Source organism: Hypanus sabinus, chromosome 6 (assembly GCF_030144855.1).
Source record: "Hypanus sabinus isolate sHypSab1 chromosome 6, sHypSab1.hap1, whole genome shotgun sequence".
Taxonomy (NCBI): Eukaryota; Metazoa; Chordata; class Chondrichthyes; order Myliobatiformes; family Dasyatidae; genus Hypanus; species Hypanus sabinus.
In genome coordinates this window covers 181,799,342-181,817,368 of record NC_082711.1, presented here as the reverse complement: position 1 = coordinate 181,817,368, position 18,027 = coordinate 181,799,342, and the positions used below count along the sequence as shown (strand labels likewise).

The 18,027-nt window shown below is 42.7% G+C and overlaps 1 protein-coding gene across 6 annotated transcripts in view; it reads left to right on the top strand.

The window, feature by feature from the left end:
• The window catches only part of zswim7 (zinc finger, SWIM-type containing 7), a 51,046-nt gene extending 35,646 nt beyond the window's left edge, over positions 1-15,400 (top strand). For all 6 annotated transcript variants that reach the window (XM_059973790.1, XM_059973789.1, XM_059973788.1 and 3 more), the window contains 3 exons: positions 4,728-4,830; positions 9,865-9,969; positions 13,765-15,400. In XM_059973790.1, coding sequence (XP_059829773.1) covers positions 4,728-4,830; positions 9,865-9,969; positions 13,765-13,890 — 334 coding nt within the window. In that variant the 3' untranslated portion in view covers positions 13,891-15,400. The remainder of the gene's footprint in view (positions 1-4,727; positions 4,831-9,864; positions 9,970-13,764) is intronic.
• Positions 15,401-18,027: the final 2,627 nt, after the last annotated feature.

Below are 18,027 nucleotides of genomic sequence, written 5' to 3'. Positions count from 1 at the left end.
GAAGAGATCGAGAATCCCGGATGGTCTGTTGTCTCACTGGTGCCAGGGTCCACGATATCTCGGATCGAGTTCTCATTATTCTCAAGGGGGAGGGTGAGCAGCCGGATGTCTTGGTCCATGTAGGGACCAGTGACGTGGGTAGGAAGACTGAGGAGGTCCTGAAAGGTGAGTTTAGGGAGCTAGGAGCCAAGTTAAAGGACAGGATCTCCAGGATAGCAATCTCAGGATTGCTACCAGTGCCACGTGCAGGCAGGTTTAGAAATAGTAAGATAGTGCAGATCAACACGTGGCTGAAGATATGGTGCAGGAGGGAGGACTTCAGATTTATAGATAATTGGGCAGTTTTCCAAGGAAGGTGGGACCTGTTCCGGCGGGACGGTTTACATCTGAACTGGAGGGGGACAAATATTCTTGCAGGCAGGTTTGCTAGAGAGGCTCCAATGGATTTAAACTGGATACAAGGGGGGAGGAGAACCAGAGTGTAGGAACAGATGTATGGGAGAAGGAAGAAAAAGAAGACAGTGAAGTTCTTTGTACTGTTAGAAATAAACAGAGAGGAAGAGGTGGAGAATTTCTTAAATGTATTTATTTTAATGCTAGGAGCATTGTAAGAAAGGTGGATGAGCTTAGAGCATGGATTGATACATGGAAGTATGATGTTGTAGCTATTAGTAAACATGGTTGCAGGAGGGGTGTGATTGGCAACTAAATATTCCTGGATTTCATTGCTTCATGTGTGATAGAATCGGAGGGACAAGAGGGGGAGGTGTTGCGTTGCTTGTCAGAGAAGATATTACAGCGGTGCTCTGGCAAAATAGATTAGAGGGCTTGTCTAGGGAGGCTATTTGGGTGGAATTTAGGAATGGGAAAGGTGTAGTAACACTTATAGGGGTGTATTATAGACCACCTAATGGGGAGTGAGAATTGGAGGAGCAAATTTGCAAGGAGATAGCATATATTTGTAGTAAGCACAGGGTTGTGATTGTGGGAGATTTTAATTTCCCACACATAGACTGGGAAGCCCATACTGTAAAAGGGATGGATGGTTTGGAGTTTGTAAAATGTGTGCAGGGTAGTTTTTTGCAGCAATACATAGAGGTACCGACTAGAGAAGGGGCAGTGTTGGATCTTCTGTTAGAAAATGAAATAGGTCAGGTAACGGGGGTATGTGTTGGGGAGCACTTCGGGTCCAGTGATCACAATGTCATTAGTTTCAATATAATTATGGGGAAGGATAGGACTAGACCCAGGGTTGAGATTTTTGATTGGAGAAAGGCTAACTTTGAGAAGATGCGAAAGGATTTCGAAGGAGTGGATTGGGACAATTTGTTTTATGGGAAGGATGTAATAGAGAAATGGCGGTCGTTTAAAGGTGAAATTTTGAGGGTACAGAATCTTTATGTTCCTGTTAGGTTGAAAGGAAAGGTTAAAAGTTTGAGAGAGCCATGGTTTTCAAGGGATATTGGAAACTTGGTTAGGAAAATGAGAGATATCTACAATAATTATAGGCAGCATGGAGTAAATGAGGTGCTCGAGGAATATAAAGAATGTAAGAGGAATCTTAAGAAAGAAATTAGAAAAGCTAAAAGAAGATACGAGGTTGCTTTGGCAAGTAAGGTGAAAATAAATCCAAAGGGTTTCTACAGTTATATTAATAGCAAAAGGATAGTGAGGGATAAAATTGGTCCCTTAGAGAATCAGAGTGGACAGCTATGTGTGGAGCCGAAAGAGATGGGGGAGATTTTGAACAATTTCTTTTCTTCGGTATTCACTAAGGAGAAGGATATTGAATTGTGTAAGGTAGGGGAACAAGTAGGGAAGTTATGGATACTATGGCGATTAAAGAGGAGGAAGTACTGGTGCTGTTAAGGAATATAGAAGTGGATAAATCTCCAGGTCCTGACAGGATATTCCCTAGGACCTTGAGGGAAGTTGGTGTAGAAATAGCAGGGGCTCTGACAGAAATATTTCAAATGTCATTAGAAATGGGGATGGTGCTGGAGGATTGGCGTATTGCTCATGTGGTTCCATTGTTTAAAAAGGGTTCTAAGAGTAAACCTAACAATTATAGGCCTATCAGTTTGACGTCAGTGGTGGGTAAATTAATGGAAAGTATTCTTAGAGATGGTATATATAATTATCTGGATAGACAGGGTCTGATTAAGAACAGTCAACATGGATTTGTGTGTGGAAGGTCATGTTTGACAAATCTTACTGAATTTTTTGAAGAGGTCACGAGGAAAGTTGATGAGGGTAAAGCAGTGGATGTTGTCTATATGGACTTCAGTAAGGCCTTTGACAAGGTTCCGCACAGAAGGTTAGTTAGGAAGGTTCAATCGTTAGATATTAATATTGAAGTAGTAAAATGGATTCAACAGTGGCTAGATGGGAGATGCCAGAGAGTAGTGGTGGATAACTGTTTGTCAGGTTGGAGGCCGGTGACTAGTGGTGTGCCTCAGGGATCTGTACTGGGTCCAGTGTTGTTTGTCATATACATTAAAGATCTGGAGGATGGGTGGTAAATTGGATTAGTAAGTATGCAGATAATATTAAGGTAGGTGGCGTTGTGGATAATGAAGTAGGTTTTCAAAGTTTGCAGAGAGATTTAGGCCAGTTAGAAGAGTGAGCTGAATGATGGCAGATGGAGTTTAATGCTGATAAGTGTGAGGTGCTACATTTTGGTAGGAATAATCCAAATAGGACATACATGGTAAATGGTAGGGGATTGAAGAACACAGTAGAACAGAGTGATCTAGGAATAATGGTGCTAAGTTCCCTGAAGGTGGAATCTCATGTGGATAGGGTGGTGAAGAAAGCATTTGGTATGTTGGCCTTTATAAACCAGAGCATTGAGTATAGGAGTTGGGATGTAATGTTGAAGTTGTACAAGAGATTGGTAAGGCCGTATTTGGAGTATTGTGTACAGTTCTGGTCACCGAATTATACGAAAGATGACAACAAAATAGAGAGAGTACAGAGAAGATTTACTAGAATGTTACCTGGGTTTCAGCACCTAAGTTACAGGGAAAGATTGAACAAGTTAGGTCTTTATTCTTTGGAGCGTAGAAGGTTGAGGGGGGACTTGATAGAGGTATTTAAAATTATGAGGGGGATAGATAGAGTTGACGTGGATAGGCTTTTTCCATTGAGAGTAGGGGAGATTCAAACATGAGTTGAGAGTTAGGGAGCAAAAGTTTAAGGGTAACACAAGGGGGAATTTCTTTACTCAGAGAGTGGTAGCTATGTGGAACAAGCTTCCAGTAGAAGTGGTAGAGGCAGGTTCGGTATTGTCATTTAAAGTAAAATTGGATAGGTATATGGACAGGAAAGGAATGGTTATGGGCTGAGTGCAGGTCAGTGGGACTAGGTGAGAGTAAGCGTTCGGCATGGACTAGAAGGGCCGAGATGGCTTGTTTCCGTGCTGTAATTGTTTTATGGTTATATGGTTATAGACCCAGAATCACATGTTCAGGTGATCTGACCAATATCTGGAACATGAGCTGGTAAGTGTGTTATAGAGATTTTAGGACTGTTGCTTTAATGAACATTATTTCATTACACAAGGACTGCCTATTTTCTTGTGGAGTTGAGAGTTGAAGTGGAGCAGATTATAGTCTGTATACTTGTCAGCTAGGACCAGTTGTTACCAGTTATTCTGTCCTGCAAGTCTTTTCTACCATCCATGATAAATGTGTTGATCATCCATCTCAAATCACTAATTCTTCCTTTCCCAACACTTACTGAAGAATCTCCTCAGATGTATTTGCTGCCTCTGCTGCTCTCTGGTGGAGAGGTGTACACCTTCACCATCCTCCAAAGTGAAGCTGTTTTTCCTCAGTCCTGAATCTCTTTCTCTGGAACCTGAGATTGTTGTCCTTCCCTTTCTAAACTTCTTCCCCAAGCTGGAACAACTTCTCCTGTATCTAGTCAGTTACATTTGATGGGATTTTCAAATTATTCCCTCATTATTTTAAACTCTGGGGAATATAGATCTGGTCCACACAGTGTCTCTACATTCAGCAGATCCACCATCCCAGGCATCAAGTGAACCTTTGTTGTATTCCGCCAATGACAAATATATTGTGTAGATATGGACACTCAATCTGTGTACAGTAGTCCAGAAATACATTCAGCAGTACCCTGCATGTTTGGACTCGGATATTGTTCCTCCCAGGTTCAAATCAGATTGTTGTTTCCAACCCAAATGTTTGTTACAGCAGTGTGTTCTTTCTGTATTCAATCTCATTTCTTTCCAATTTAATCCCATAAAAGTAATATATTTCAGTGAAGTGTGCATCACAGTTACCAAATTATTCTGGTACTGTTCCGTACTGTCTACATATCCACACCCCACCACCACTTCACTGCCTGGGCCTGGTGCTGTTCGTTACTATCTACATATCGCTGATCCTCACTGCCTTTGCCTAAGGTTAAGCCATGCTGGCTACGGATATTTCTTGTCTTCACTGTTCCTCTACTGACAACTTTGTGGCCGATTTTCTATTAGATTCTCTGGGCACACTGTAAGGAGAAAGGAGTCCTGCAAAAGGGTGGTGGGTCGTGGTATGTGAGTTGATTGCTCTTTACTCCTTCATTGCTTTAGGACTGAACACATGAGGGAGAAAAACATTACTGCCTTTTTCCTGAATAAGGAAAAGCAGATCTTGTGTTATAATCTGCTTGGCTTTAATATAACAAACTGTTTCTTAAAGATGTTTCTCTTCCAGGCTGAAATGTGTCTTTGGACCACAGGCTCTGCAGGCATTAGAACTAGTGGATCAGCGCTCAGTGACACTTGTTGACGCTCCCAGTGGAAGAACGCTCTATCAGGTTTGACACTTGGACGTCTTTGTGTTTTTATATTATGATGATAGAAGGAAGCTGTTTTACCCATCAAGTACATTCCAATGACAGAAGCAAGAGTAAGTCACCATGCCTCTTTAGCCCCACCATTCACTGTGAGTACTTCTGATCTGCCGCAGATGTCACTTCCTCTTTGCTAGTGCCCCATAATCTGCAAGTCTGGGATCTTTCAGGATTTGGGATGGCAAGTGGCGTAGCAATTAGCACAATGCTTTACAGTGCCAGTGATCACCAACTGGGACTAATTTCCTGCTGCTGTCCATAGAGTTTACTCATTCTTTCTGTGATCTGGTTTCTTCTGGGTGCTCTGATTTCCTCCCACATTCCCAATATACATGGGTTAGGGTTAGTAAGTTCTGGGCATGCTATGTCGGCACTGGAAGCATGGTGACACGTGGGCTGTGCCCGCCCCCCAGTACATCCTTGAACTTGGCTAGTCATTGACCCAAACAATACTTTCACTGTATGTTTTGATATACATGTGACAAATAAAGTTCCAAGAATTGGCCCATTCTGCTAGAAAAGGTTTCAATGATATCACCTTTACTCCTTCGAAGCAAAGGGAATTACAGAAGCATGAGAGAGGAGTTGGCCAAAATTGATTGGAAAAGAACAGTGTCAGGGATGACAGCAGAGCAGCAATGTCTGAAATTTCTTTAAGTAATTCAGAAGGCACAGGATATATACTGTACATCTTAAAAAGGAAGGTGAATTCTAATGGCAAAATGAAACAACCGTAGCTAACTAGAGCAGTCAGTGCTAACATAAAAGCCAAAGAGAGGGAATATAATAGAGCAAGACTTAGTGGGAAATTAGAGGTCTGGGAAGCTTTTAAAGGCCAACAGAAATGAACTAAAAAAGTCATTAAGAAGGAAAAGATGGAATATGAAAGTAAGCTAGCCAATAATATTAAAGAGGATACCAAAAGTTTCTTCAGATACATAAAGTGTAAAAGAGTGGTGAGAGTGGATATCGGACCGCTGGAAAACGATGCTGGAGAGGTAGTAATGAGTGAAGAAGAAATGGCAGATGAACTGAATAAGTATCTTGCATCAGTCTTCACTGTAGAAGACACTAGCAATATACTGGAGGTTCTAGGTGTCAGGTTTCAGAAATATGTGCAGTTACCCTTCCTAGGGAGAAAATTAATGAGAAACTGAAAGGTCTGAAGGTGGATAAGTCACCTGGACCAGATGGACTGCACGTCAGAGTTCTGAACAAGGTGGCTGAAGAGATTGTGGAGGCATTAATCCCTAGATCCTGAAATGGTTCCAGAAGACTGAAAAATTGCAAATGTCACTCCAGTCTTCAAGAAGGGAGAGAGACAGAAGAAAGAATATTATAGGCCAGTTACTCTGACCTCAGTGGTTGGGAAGATGTTGGAATCAATTATTAAGGATGTAGTTTTGGGGAACTTGGAGGCACATGATAAATAGACTGTAGTCAGTATGGTTTCCTCAAGGGAAAATCTGTTGGAATTCCTTGAAGAAATGACAAGCAAAATAGACAAAGGAGAATTGGTTGATGTTGTGTGCTTGGATTTTCAAAAGGCCTTTGACAAAGTGCTATACATGAGCATGCTTAAGTTAAGAGCCCATGGTATTACAGGAAAAACTAACATGGATAAATCAGTGGCTGATTGGCAGGAGGCAGAATGGGGATAAAGGGAGACTTTTCTAGTTGGCTGCCAGTGACTAGTGGTATTCCACAGGGTCTGTGTTCGGACCACTTCTTTTTATGTTTTATGTCAATGACTTGGATGACAAAATTGATGGCTTTTTTACAAAGTTTGCAAATGGTACAAGGATAGGTGGAGGAGCAGGTAGTTTTGAGAAAGCAGAGATGCTACGGAAGGACTTAATCAGATAAGGCAAAGTAGCAGATGGAATAAGTGCCAGGAATTGTACGATCATGCACTTTGGTAGAAGGAATAAAAGGGTGGACTATTTTCTAAAAGGAGAGAAAGTTCAAAAATCTCAGGTGCAAAGAATCCTCATGCAGGATTTCCTAAAGGTTAATTTGCAAGTTGAGTTTGTGGTGTGGAAGTCAAATGTGATGTTATCATTCATTTTTAAAGGACTATAATATAAAAGCAAGGATGTATTGTTGAGGCTTTATAAAACATTGGTGAGGCCTCTCTTGGAGTTTTGGGCCCCTAAGAATGCGCTTACACTGGAGAGGGTTCTAAAGAGGTTCACAAAAATGATCCCAGAATTGAACGGTGTGTCATATGAAGAGCGTTTGATGGCTCTGGTCCTGTATTCACTAAAATGCAGAAGATTAAGGGGTGACCTCATTGAAATCTATCGAAAGGTCTTGATAGAGTGGATGTGAAGAGGATGTTTCCTATGGTGGGAGAGTCTAGGACCAGAGGACACAGCCTCAGAACAGAGGGGTGTCCTTTTGAAATGGAGCTGAGGAGAAATTTCTTTAGCCAAAGAGCGGTGAATCTGTGGAATTCGTTGCCACAGACAGCTGTGGTGGCCAAATCTTTATGAATATTTTAGGCAGAGGTTGATAGATTCTTGATTGGTCAGGGAGTGAAGGGATAGGGGGAGAAGGTTGAAGATTAGGGCTGAGAGGAAAAATGGATCAGCCATGATCAACGGCTGTTCAAAAAAGGTAGTAGGGATAGACCGGGTAATTATAGACCAGTGAGCCTTACGTCTATGGTGGGAAAGCTGTTGGAAAAGATTCTTAGAGATAGGATCAATGGGCATTTAGAGAATCATGGTCTGATCAGGGACAGTCAGCATGGCTTGGTGAAGGGCAGATAATGTCTAACAAGCCTGATAGAGTTCTTTGAGGAGGTGACCAGGCATATAGATGAGGGTAGTGTAGTGGATGTGATCTGCATGGATTTTAGTAAGGCATTTGACAAGGTTCCACACGGTAGGCTTATTCAGAAAGTCAGAAGGCATGGGATCTAGAGAAATTTGACCAGGTAGATTCAGAATTGGCTTCCCTGCAGAAAGCACAGGGTCGTGGTGGAGTGAGTACATTCAGATTGGAGGGTTGTGACCAGTAGTGTCCCACAAGGATCGGTTCTAGGACCTCTACTTTTCGTGATTTTTATTAACGACCTGGATGTGGGGGTAGAAGGGTGGGTTGGCAAGTTTGCAAAGGATAGTGTAGAGGATTGTCGAAGATTGCAGAGAGACATTGATAAGATGCAGAAGTGGGCTAAGAAGTGGCAGATAGAGTTCAACCAGGAGAAGTGTGAGGTGGTACACTTTGAAGGACAAACTCCAAGGCAGAGTACAAAGTAAATGGCAGGATACTTGGAAGTGTGGAGAGCAGAGGGATCTGGGGGTACATGTCCACAGATCCCTGAAAGTTGCCTCACAGGTAGACAATAGACAATAGGTGCAGGAGTAGGCCATTTGGCCCTTTGAGCCAGCACCACCATTCACTGTGATCATGGCTGATCATCCACAATCAGTACCCCGTTCCTGCCTTCTTCCCATATCCCTTGACTCTGCTATCTTTAAGAGCTGTACCTAACTCTATCTATCTAAGGTAGATAGGGTAGTTAAGAAAGCTTATGGAGTGTTAGCTTGCATAAGTCGAGGGATAGAATTTAAAAATGATGCGGCTGTATAAAACTCTGATTAGACCACACGGGGAGTACTGTGTCCAGATCTGGTCACATCACTATAGGAAGAATATGGAAGCATTGGAAAGGGTACAGAGGAGATTTACAAGGATGCTGCCTGGTTTAGAGAGTATGCATTATGATCAGAAATTAAGGGAGCTAGGACTTTACTCTCTGGAGAGAAGGAGGGTGAGAGGAGACATGGCAGAGTATCCAAGATATTATGAGGAATAGATAACGAGTGGACAGTCAGCGCCTCTTCCCCAGGGCACCACTGCTCAATACAAGCGGACATGGCTTTAAGGTAAGGGGCAGGAAGTTCAAGGAGGATATTAGAGGAAGGTGTTTTTACTCAGTGGTTGGTGCGTGGAATGCACTGCCTGTGTCAGTGGTGGAGACAGATACACTAGTGAAGTTTAAGAGACCACTAGACAGGTATATGGAGGAATTTAAGGTGGGCAGGTTATATGGGAGACAGGGTTTAAGGGTCGGCACAACATTGTGGGCCTTAGGGCCTGTACTGTGCGGTACTGTTCTATAATGAAATTCTGATATAGACTCAATACTTACAGTCTACATATAGATCTGGTTTCAGGATAACCTGAATCTGTAGAGGTGGTTTGATGCAGGTATTACCCCAGAGGACCTTGCACCATCTGTCTCCCAGCTGGAGTCTATGCAATGTCACCTCTAAACAGAGTGATGGCAAGGAGGTGAATGGTTTATCTCTGGCTACTCATGTTTCCTGCAATAACCATTGGGGATCTCCCACTATCCCTCCTTGTCAGCAGGAATACTGACATGCAGGTACAGCAACAGAATGGTGCTGATTCTTCCTAGGTCTTTGATTACACCAAAAGGGAGTTTATGCTCTTGTATTGTGCCCTATGATGGAAGGAAACGACTATAAAATGTGAAAGAAAAAACTCACAAGGATGGAAGTGCAAATGTTGAGGCTGAATTTTATTGGAAATGCTGAGACTTTACAAGTGCAATCATTTTTCCATTTCCCAAAAGTCCCTGCTCTTTTCTGTACAGGCATTATAAACAGGTTGGTGCAGTACTCATTGAGTCATTCCCTTATGATCCAGCTTTAATCAGCTGCCCACTCTATATTTTTCCCAACTGTACCTGTGACTATAACACTATTTCTGAAAATCCCCATACATTGTCCTCACTGTAGCGAATGGGGCATGTGTTATCACACAGCCAGTGTAATGCATGTGCCAGTGGCTGTGCTGTTTCCACACCAGTGGAACGTTAGAACTGAATGCTGCATTGGAATATTAAATGCTTTGTTTTTGATAACCCTGATCTGAATCCTCTGAAATCAAGACCATTCCCAGCCTCATCAAACGCTTTTTGTTCTGCATTTGCCTTAATTGTACTCACTTATGTTTGACTAGGTTGTAGGAAGCTCTGGTCGGGTGTATCACTGCCTCAGTTCCTGCCTCTACTGCTCATGTGTGGCTTTCACATACTCTGTCTTACGAAGAAATGACCATCTATTGGTAAGAATTTAAGATCAACCAGACAGATTTCTTTCCTGTTCTCTCTCATGTCCTGCAAGCTTCCCTGCTGCAGTGCAATTCCAGTTGGAATACTGTCTCCAGTACTTTGCTAATGTAGCAATCAGAGTGGGAATACAAGATTGGATACGCTTGTTTCCTACTTATCATTGAGAGATTTCAGACAAGGAGAAATTAGAAAGCTGTGAAACCAAGGTCAAAGTGGCAGAGCAAAGAATTGGATAAAATAAGCAGAGCCATAGATCCAGCAGGGAATAGGCCCTTCAGTTTGTTACGTCTACAACAACCATCAACCGTTCCATTTACACTAATCCTACATTGATCCCATGTTAATCTCCACACATTCCCATCAACTCACCCCAGGTTCTAGCACTCAGCGACGTACCGGAGACAATTAGCAGTAGCCAGTTAGCCTACCAACCAAACCAGACAGAGTCTGCAAGAGGCAAGGAGTGCTTATAGCCAGGCTGAACATCAAAATTTGCCTCTTAAGGTTAGTCATGTGGAGTGCTTTGTTCAGTTATACATAAAGTAATTTATAGCTTTGGACTGTTATATTTAGATACATGTGCCAAAGATTATTTACAAATTACTCTGTTTAGATTACTAGCTAATGGTTTCCGATTTTGACATGGATTGACTAATGACATGATTTATCTGATTAGCAGCGTAAGGTCCTGTAGGATCTAATGGCTGGGATTTTGTTTCAGCTGTTACCTGTCCATTAATCGCAGTTGTGTAACCGCTGCGTTGTCAGTGTGGTTGCTGATGGTTCCTTGAGCAGAAGTGTCCAGAAGGAGGATTAGGGCTGACTGTTCTCCATCCTTCCTGTGAAGAGTTGTATAGTTCTCTATCTCAAAGGGCTTTTGGTACCTAATAGACAATAGGTGCAGAAGTAGACCATTCAGCCCTTCGAGCCTGCACCGCCATTTTGAGATCATGGCTGATCAAATACCCGGTTCCTGCCTTGTCTCCATATCCCTTGATTCCCCTATCCATAAGATACCTATCTAGCTCCTTCTTGAAAGCATCCAGAGAATTGGCCTCCACTGCCTTCCGAGGCAGTGCATTCCAGACCCCCACAACTCTCTGGGAGAAGAAGTTTTTCCTTAAATCTGTCCTAAATGACCTACCCCTTATTCACAAACCATGCCCTCTGGTACTGGACTCTCCCAGCATCTGGAACATATTTCCTGCCTCTATCTTGTCCAATCCCTTAATAATCTTATATGTTTCAATCAGATCCCCTCTCAATCTCCTTAATTCCAACGTGTCCATGCCCAGTCTCTCTAACCTCTCTGCGTAAGACAGTCCAGACATCACAGGAATTAACCTCGTGAATCTACGCTGCACTTCCTCTACAGCCAGGATGTCCTTCCTTAACCCTGAAGACCAAAACTGTACACAGTACTCCAGCAGAGGTCTCACCAGGGCTCTGTACAAATGCAAAAGGATTTCCTTGCTCTTGTACTCAATTCCCTTTGTAATAAAGGCCAACATTCCATTAGCCTTCTTCACTGCCTGCTGCACTTGCTCATTCACCTTCAGTGACTGATGAACAAGGACTCCTAGATCTCTTTGTATTTCTCCCCTACCTAACTCTACACCATTCAGATAATAATCTGCCTTCCTTTTCTTACTCCCAAAGTGGATAACCTCACACTTAATCACATTAAACGCCATCTGCCAAGTATCTGCCCACTCACCCAGCCTATCCAAGTCACCCTGAATTCTCCTAACATCCTCATCACATGTCACCCTGCCACCCAGCTTAGTATCATCAGCAAATTTGCTGATGTTATTTTCAATGCCTTCATCCAAATTGACGTAAATTGTAAACAGCTGTGGTCCCAATATCGCGCCCTGTGGCACCCCACTAGTCACCACCTGCCATTCCGAGAAACACCCATTCACCGCTACCCTTTGCTTTCTATCTGCCAACCAGTTTTCTATCCATGTCAATGCCTTCCCCTCGATGCCCTGAGCTTTGATTTTACCCACCAATCTCCTATGTGGGACCTTATCAAATTCCTTCTGAAAGTCGAGGTACACTACATCCACTGGATCTCCCCTGTCTAACTTTCTGGTTACATCCTCGAAAAACTCCAACAGATTAGTCAAGCATGATTTACCCTTGGTAAATCCATGCTGGCTCGGCCCAATCCTATCACTGCTATCTAGATATGCCACTATTTCATCCTTAATAATGGACTCTAACATCTTTCCCACCACCGATGTCAGGCTGACAGGTTGATAGTTCTCTGTTTTCTCCCTCCCTCCTTTCTTAAAAATTGGGATAACATTAGCCATTCTCCAATCCTCAGGAACTGATCCTGAATCTAAGGAACATTGGAAAATGATTACCAATGCATCTGCAACTTCCAGGACCACCTCCTTTAGTACCCTAGGATGCAGACCATCTGGACCTGGGGATTTGTCAGCCTTCAGTCCCATCAGTTTTCTCATCATCGTTTCCTTCCTAATGTCAATTTGTTTCATTTCCTCTGTTACCCTATGTCTTTGGCCCAAACATACATCTGGGAGATTGCTTGTGTCTTCCTTAGTGAAAACAGATCTAAAGTACTCATTAAATTCTTCTGCCATTTCTCTGCTTCCCATAACAATTTCACCCAATTCATTCTTCAAGGGCCCAACATTGTTCCTAACTATCTTCTTTCTCTTCACATACCTAAAAAAGCTTTTGTTATCTTCCTTTATATTCCTGGCTAGCTTGCGTTTGTACCTCATTTTTTCTCCCCGTATTGTCTTTTTAGTTAAGTTCTGTTGTTCCTTAAAAACTTCCCAATCATCCGTCCTCCCACTCACCTTAGCTCTGTCATACTTCCTTTTTTTTAATGCTATGCAATCTCTGACTTCCTTTGTCAACCACTGTGGCCCCTTTCCCCCCTTTGAATCCTTCCTTCTCTGGGGGATGAACTGATTTTTCACCTTGTGCATTATTCCCAAGAATACCTGCCATTGCTGATCCACTGTCTTTTCTGCTAGGCTATCCATCCAATCTTTGAATATATTTACGTATGAGATTGATTTTTTTGGTTACTAGATGATTTGCAGTTCTCTCCGATCTCCTGTTCCCCATCCACGCCACTGCACCTTGCTCCATCTGCTTGTCCAATCTCTCGTATCTTACCTACTCCACTCTGCTCCCTACCCCTATCTGATATGATCAGCCTGTCATCTTACACCCCTCCTCAGTCACCTCTGAATCTTCCCTTCTCTTGCCACTTCTCTTCTCCTCTTTATATTTGTCACTTATCTTCTCCACTCTGTCCTGGTACACAGTTTCAACCTGAATGAAATGTTGAGAATTCCTTCCTCCTCATACATGCTGCCTGACTGCTGAGTTCCTCTAGTAGATTGTTTGTTGCTCCAGATTCCAGTGTCTGCGGTCTACTGCAGGATATAAGGATCAGTTGTGACTGTGATAAAATGGACAAACCACTAGGATATTGAATGATACAGCAGACTTGAGAGACCTGGAAGTATGCTCCATATTTTTATATTAAAACATGTTTATAAGCCCTTTGAAAATGTGTTTTGTTCTGGATTTCCATCATCTGCAGAATCTCTTGTGTTTATGATTTAGTGAAAAAAAGACAGTTTTGTATGTGGAACTTTTCCTTGGAAAGTGTCAGAGGATGGGGTTATTTTGTATGGAAGGATCATTGTTTATCCAGACAGGAGAAGGGAATGATGATTTACTTGTTTCCCTTGTTGACTGTCCCTCTACTCTTGACATTACTGTGCATTTTGTAGTGTAAACATCTCCTTGCTGTTTATCTGTGCCAAGCCATGGGAACGCTCCGCCAGCTGAGAGTCTCCAACCAGCAACTGACTACTCTGTTGCATGCCAATGAGAAGGAGTTTGAGCCTACAGACTAACGTAGAACAGGACGAAGTGTACAAGGCCACAAATCTGACGCTGAATCTAGCTCTCCAGTCTGTTGCATGCAAAGAAGAATGAGCTTGAACCTTCAGACTAATAAAGAACAAGGTGTACAAGCCCATGATCTGACCCAAATCCAGGGTATTGGCTGAAACAAATGCTGGAATTCCTGCTAAACCCATGTTTCTGCATCTAATCCAGGGTAACATTTCAGTACCTTCCAAGGGGAACACCACATCATTATAGAAGAGATCTTTAAGATGAAACCTTATTCCTTGGCCATTAAAAGATCCTATGGCATGGCTCAGAGGCAAGAAGAGGAGTAATCCTGGTGACAAGCACCAGAGACTTGTCCACCATTGACTTGAAGGCATCAGCTGTAAAAATAATTGAGATAATCTTCAGAATATAAGAAGGTGCTTGCTGTATTGCTCAATATGTCTGTTAACAACATAGTTCAGCATAGACACCCATATCAACATCACCACATTCAGGAAGGAATGTCAACTGTCCAGTCTCCTCAAAGCCTTGCCAAGGCAGAGAATGTGATACAAGATCTGCCTGTCATTATACTGCACTCTGATTCTCAGCTGTGGCGTTAAAGGCAGAATGAAGCCACTCCATCCATTGTCTTTCTGCCGTCTAAGTTTTGTAAGGAGATAATCCTTAGCTTCAGTTGACCTGTGTGATTGATGCCCCTCACCCTTTGATTTTTCTACATAGCATTCTTGTATTCTCTCTACAATCATCACATTCCTCCTGCAGATGAAATTTGGCTGTAGTCCCCCCAGAGTTTTATAGAGGTTCAACATTAACTTTCTCTTTAATTCTCAGTGCTCTATTCTGCCTGAACTGCCAGCTTCATAAATGTGTGCATAATTTGCCCAGAGCAATCTGTTCCCACAGCCTTCAGAATTTACCTGTTTTATTATCATTCTTCCTGCCAAAAGGATCAACTTGCATTCTGCAATAAATCTTGTTTGCCTATTTATCCTCTTCATCTGTCAGTAACCTCCTCACTATTTACCACACTACCAGATTTTGTCATCTAAAAGTTTTGATTATCTCTGAAGAAGAGTTACGGTCCTGCTTTGTTTCATAAGAGAATGAGTCTGTCTCTCTCTCCAGCCTGAAAAGCAGCTATTGATCAACATGAAGACACAGCTGAGTTCCTCCAGCAGATTTTTTTTCCTTATCTTCCTAATTCTCAGCCCATATCCTTATTAGCACAGTTACACTCCCATTTATAGCAGCATAACTATTGGGCATCACCATGTTTTCAAACACTTTTTGGAAGTCTGCGTATGCTGAGTAAATTGGTTTGCCTTCATCAGCTTCACTTGCCTCATCAAAAAATATCATGGAGATAGATGAGCGGTGTTTACCTTTAAAGGGTCTGTCCTCAACTTTCCTGAGTCCATGTTTTTAAAAAAACTATTTAATCCTGTCCCTGATTATTCTTCCTCGTTAGTTGTTTGAATTACTTGATGTAAATAAATACCTTGATTAAGAAACATTTGAGTGAGTCATGTTGTTGGATTGCTTAAAACAAATCAGTCTCTATGAGACAGCAGTTTGCAGACTGGAAGTGTCTACAACTGTAGGTAGAAGAGGTTATATCTTGGCTGTCCTTTGTCACCACTTCTGAATTCAGGACAAGTTAGTCAGCTATTCTTCAGTAGAAGCGTCCCCACACAAGTCCAGCAAAGAGCTTTAAAAACCCAGTCTCCAGAAAAGAAAGACTACCATCTAGTGGAGCGGTCATCATCGGAGTGGTAAGGCTTTGGCTCAACAGAGCTTTGGTAAGAATAAGTGGAGGCAAGGTAAGTAGGTAAGTTCATTCCTTGTTTCTTTTTTTCTTATTTAACTCTTGAGAGAATAAGGGGTATGTCAACAGGCCCAGTGTTCTGTTCTGGGTGTCAGATATGGGATTTCTGGGAGACCACCAGCCTCCCCGATGACCACGTTTGCACCAGATGCATCGATATGCATCTCCTTAGAGACCGTATTAGGGAACTGAAGCTGCAGCTTGATAACTTTTGCCTTGTTGGGAAAAGTGAGGCAGTGGTAGACAGGAGCTACAGGGAGGTAGTCACCCTGAGGCTAAAGGAGACAGATAAATGGGTGACTGTCAGGAGAGGGAAGGGAGAACATCAGATAGAGGAGAGTACCCTGTACTCCATTTTGAGAACTGTTGGGGTGATGAGGGAGAGACCTACCTGGGGGAAGCAACAGTGGCCATGCCTCTGGCACTGAGTCTGGCCCTGTGGCTCAGAAAGGTAGGGAACTGAAGAGGATGATAGCAGTAATAGGGGACTCTATATTAGAGGGACAGATGGGCAATTCTGTAGATATGAAAAAGAAACACGGATGGTAATTTGCCTCTCAGGTGCTAGGATCTGCAATGTTTCTGAATGCATCCACAATATCCTGAAAAGGGAGGGTCATCAGACAGAAGTCGTGGTATATATTGCCACCAACGACATAGATAGAAAAAGGGAGGAGATCCTGAATACAGAATCCAGGGAGTTCAGAAGGAAACTGAGAAGCAGGACCTCAATGGTAGTAATATCGGGATTGCTGGCTGAGCCATGTGACAGTGAGGATAGGAATAGAATGAGGTGGCAGATAAGTGCCTGGCTTAAGAACTGGAGTAGGGGACTGGGATTCAGATTTCTGGAATTTGGGACCTCTTCTGGGGTAGGTGAGACCTGTACCAAAGGGATAGGTGGCCCTTGAATCTGAGGGGGCCAATATCCTTGCAACAGGTTTCCTAGAGCTGTTAGGAATGGTTTAAACTAATACAGCAGAGGGATGGGAAGTCACATGTTTCAGTATCTCAGTGGAATAAAGGGAATTACAGAGGTTCAAAAGAGATGCTTGCCATGGTGGTTTAGAGAAAGATACTGGTGGGCATGATGGTAGAGCGGACTTGGCTGAAGTTTCTGGGAATAGTTCACAAAGCGCTGAATAGATAAGTCCCACAGAAGTAGTAGTTCTCAAATAGCAGGGTAGGCAACTGTGGCTGACAAGGAAAGTTGAGGACTGCATAAAAGCCAAGGAAAGGGCATGATGGAATGGCGGAGCAGACTCAATGGGCTGAATGACCTAATTCTGCTCCTATGTCTTATGGTGACTGTTGAGCAATTGTTAACTGTATCAGTCTCAACACTTACTGGTGAGATATAGGTTTCCCTGATTAGCTTTCTAATGTGTATTCACTGGCGTGCTATCAGGAACATTATTTTCCTCCTCTACTCTCTCCGCCTCTGACACTTCCCTCTGTCTCCCTGTCTTGTCCATCCCTCCTGCTCATGTTCAGCTGCTTTATCTGAACATTATTGGTCTCCCATATGTCAGTGGTTGTAAACCCTATACAACAGGTGGTATTTCATCACTTAGTCACTGACACCAGAGCATCAGACAGGAAGTGGCAGTTTTGCTTGAGCCTTGCTGTCTCTGGTGACAGGTAATCTATCACTCCAGTCTGTTTCAAGTTTCTATTGTGCTTCATGCTGATTCGGCTACATCAATACGAGGGTGGGGTTTTAACCTCTGGCTAGATATTAGTGGTAGTCCTTCGGATTCGAAGAAAACATAGCTAGATAAGGTCATTAGAAACAGAAGCAAAGGTAGGTAACGTGAGCCCTGATTTACTCCACAGTTCAATCTCACATAGCAAACCTTTCAGCCTGAGTGGCTTTAGGGTTAGGTTCTCTCCATGATGCATGTACAAATAAAAGTAGACCCTTTTTCGTGGTACAAGTAGTTACCAATGTACTGCGTTTAATCCAGTACATATATAAATAGGCTCTTCTCCCACATCTTCCAGTCAACCAGAACAGCCAGAGGGGTGGTTGGTCACAGGTCTCAAGGCTTTGATTTATTTTGTGATGTTTTGGCAGGTACAAGTAACTGGAGAGGTATGGCAGCAAGGGGAAGGTTAGATAAGTTTGTGAGTCAGACATCAAAGAATTGACAAATGCAGCATATGGATATATATGATAAACAAGAGAAAATCTGCAGATGTTGGAACTCCGAGCAACACACACAAAATGCTGGAGAGTTTAGCAGGCCAAAAAGATGACACACATGAGCGCACACAATGCTGCAGGAACTCAACAGATTAGGCA